We start from the raw sequence: 1,668 nt of genomic DNA on the forward strand, positions 1-1,668 counted from the left end.
CATTTTGTTGTGTACGCCTTCCCACAAATATTATGTATAAAATTCTATATTTGTACATTAATGTAGTACTGATGATTTAAAAAAAATAATTATTGTTCATATTTAGTGGAAAATTAAAACTTTATTCGTTTATCTTACAATTACTAGTTTGACAAAAAATATCAATTTATTTATATCAAAAAAGTTTGTTTTTATACTGTTCTAATTATATAAAACATTAAAATTAACATTTTTCTATGAATTTACTATTGCAAATTCATGTATAGTTTGTAGTTCATGTTTAAATTAGTTAATGATGTATATCAAAAAACGATGATCTTTATATGACTACTGTTTTTATCATTAAAAAGTCAAATTTTATTTGTGATGAAGTTTTTCGATCAATTGCGTCATGTCCCGTAAAACATAAAAAATGATTATAATATAGTCTAATGGTATAGTACGATTTTGTTTTTCGTATACACAAATTTTCTGCCTTTTTGGAGAATTAAAAGAATAAATATATATTCATATGTCGAAGGAAATAACAATATTTTGATAATAGAGCTATAGTTGGGTTTTAATTATTTAGTTGAAATATATCAAATTATGTTTATAAAATAAAACCGAATTTATACCCTTTAAATGTTAAATATGGGATTTTTATTATGTATTATAGGTGTGCTACAAGTAACAGCTCATCCTCATCCTATTAAAAAGGATTTAAGTACAACTGAAAGGGAATACACAGTAAGTAAAAGTCTTAAAAAATGTACGAGAGAACTTTATCAAGAAAGTGACGACATCAAAACTCAAGATGATGATTTATTCGAACAAAGATCAACAGCAATATCAGAGATAATTTATGACTCTTTTATGGATAAAATGTTATTCCCAATAAGAATAAAGGTGGATTGGGTAACCAAAGATAACAAAAAGGAGGATGTTATAAGAAAAAAGGACCTTAGTTTTTTACTATTTGGACTTGCAATAGAAGAACTGGTATTCAATAGAGAGTATAAAGGAAAAGAAAAAGCTGTCAGAGGATTATTAAGCTCTCTTGCTGAACAAACTCGTCCACTCTACAAAGCACTTTCCTGTATTAATTATAAAGTTAATAAATTTAATATCAAGAAACTTCAGGAAATTATCACGGACCAAATGGATATTAAAATGGACGTGGAAACAAGTTATAAAGTAAAACAAGTCTTTGAAACTAAAAGTTATAAGAAAATCATCAGTTTTATTGAATATAATAAAAAAAACGAAACCAAATTATTGGGGGTTGATAACTTCAGTGACGTGTTAACAAATTCCGATAATTCTAGTGTTAATCTGTTTAGTATCCCTCTGAGTGATTCTTTCGTTTCTTCAGTTCCACTAAATTTAAATTAAAGATATGGAAAGAATAATAATCCTTTTTTCAAAAGGGATTAAATATCTGAACTACTTATTATATTTTGTTTTTAAAAAGACGTAGTTACGATTGTAAATAAACATCTTGTATTCGATTTAAATTTTTTTTTATTTATTTACTTAACAAAAGGGGTAATTAAAATATTTTTGCAAGATTAATTCTGTAAATAAAATATTTATAATTATAAAATTTGAGCCTTAAAGTAATGCGGTCGGAAGAGGACGTACTAATGCAGTATTAAAAAGTAAAAGTATGCTGCTCAAACTAAGGAC

General features: G+C 25.6%; 1 protein-coding gene across 1 annotated transcript; it reads left to right on the forward strand.

The window, feature by feature from the left end:
* Window positions 1-624: 624 nt before the first annotated feature.
* On the forward strand, window positions 625-1,374 carry VNE69_10037 (putative SP-containing protein; the record flags this gene model as incomplete). Its single annotated transcript, XM_065474758.1, has 1 exon — window positions 625-1,374. One exon carries the CDS (start codon window positions 625-627, stop codon window positions 1,372-1,374), a length of 750 nt encoding a protein of 249 aa, XP_065330830.1.
* Between the last annotated feature and the right edge of the window lie 294 nt (window positions 1,375-1,668).

The sequence above is a fragment of the Vairimorpha necatrix genome, chromosome 10, assembly GCF_036630325.1.
Source record: "Vairimorpha necatrix chromosome 10, complete sequence".
In the NCBI taxonomy this organism is placed as follows: Eukaryota; Fungi; Microsporidia; family Nosematidae; genus Vairimorpha; species Vairimorpha necatrix.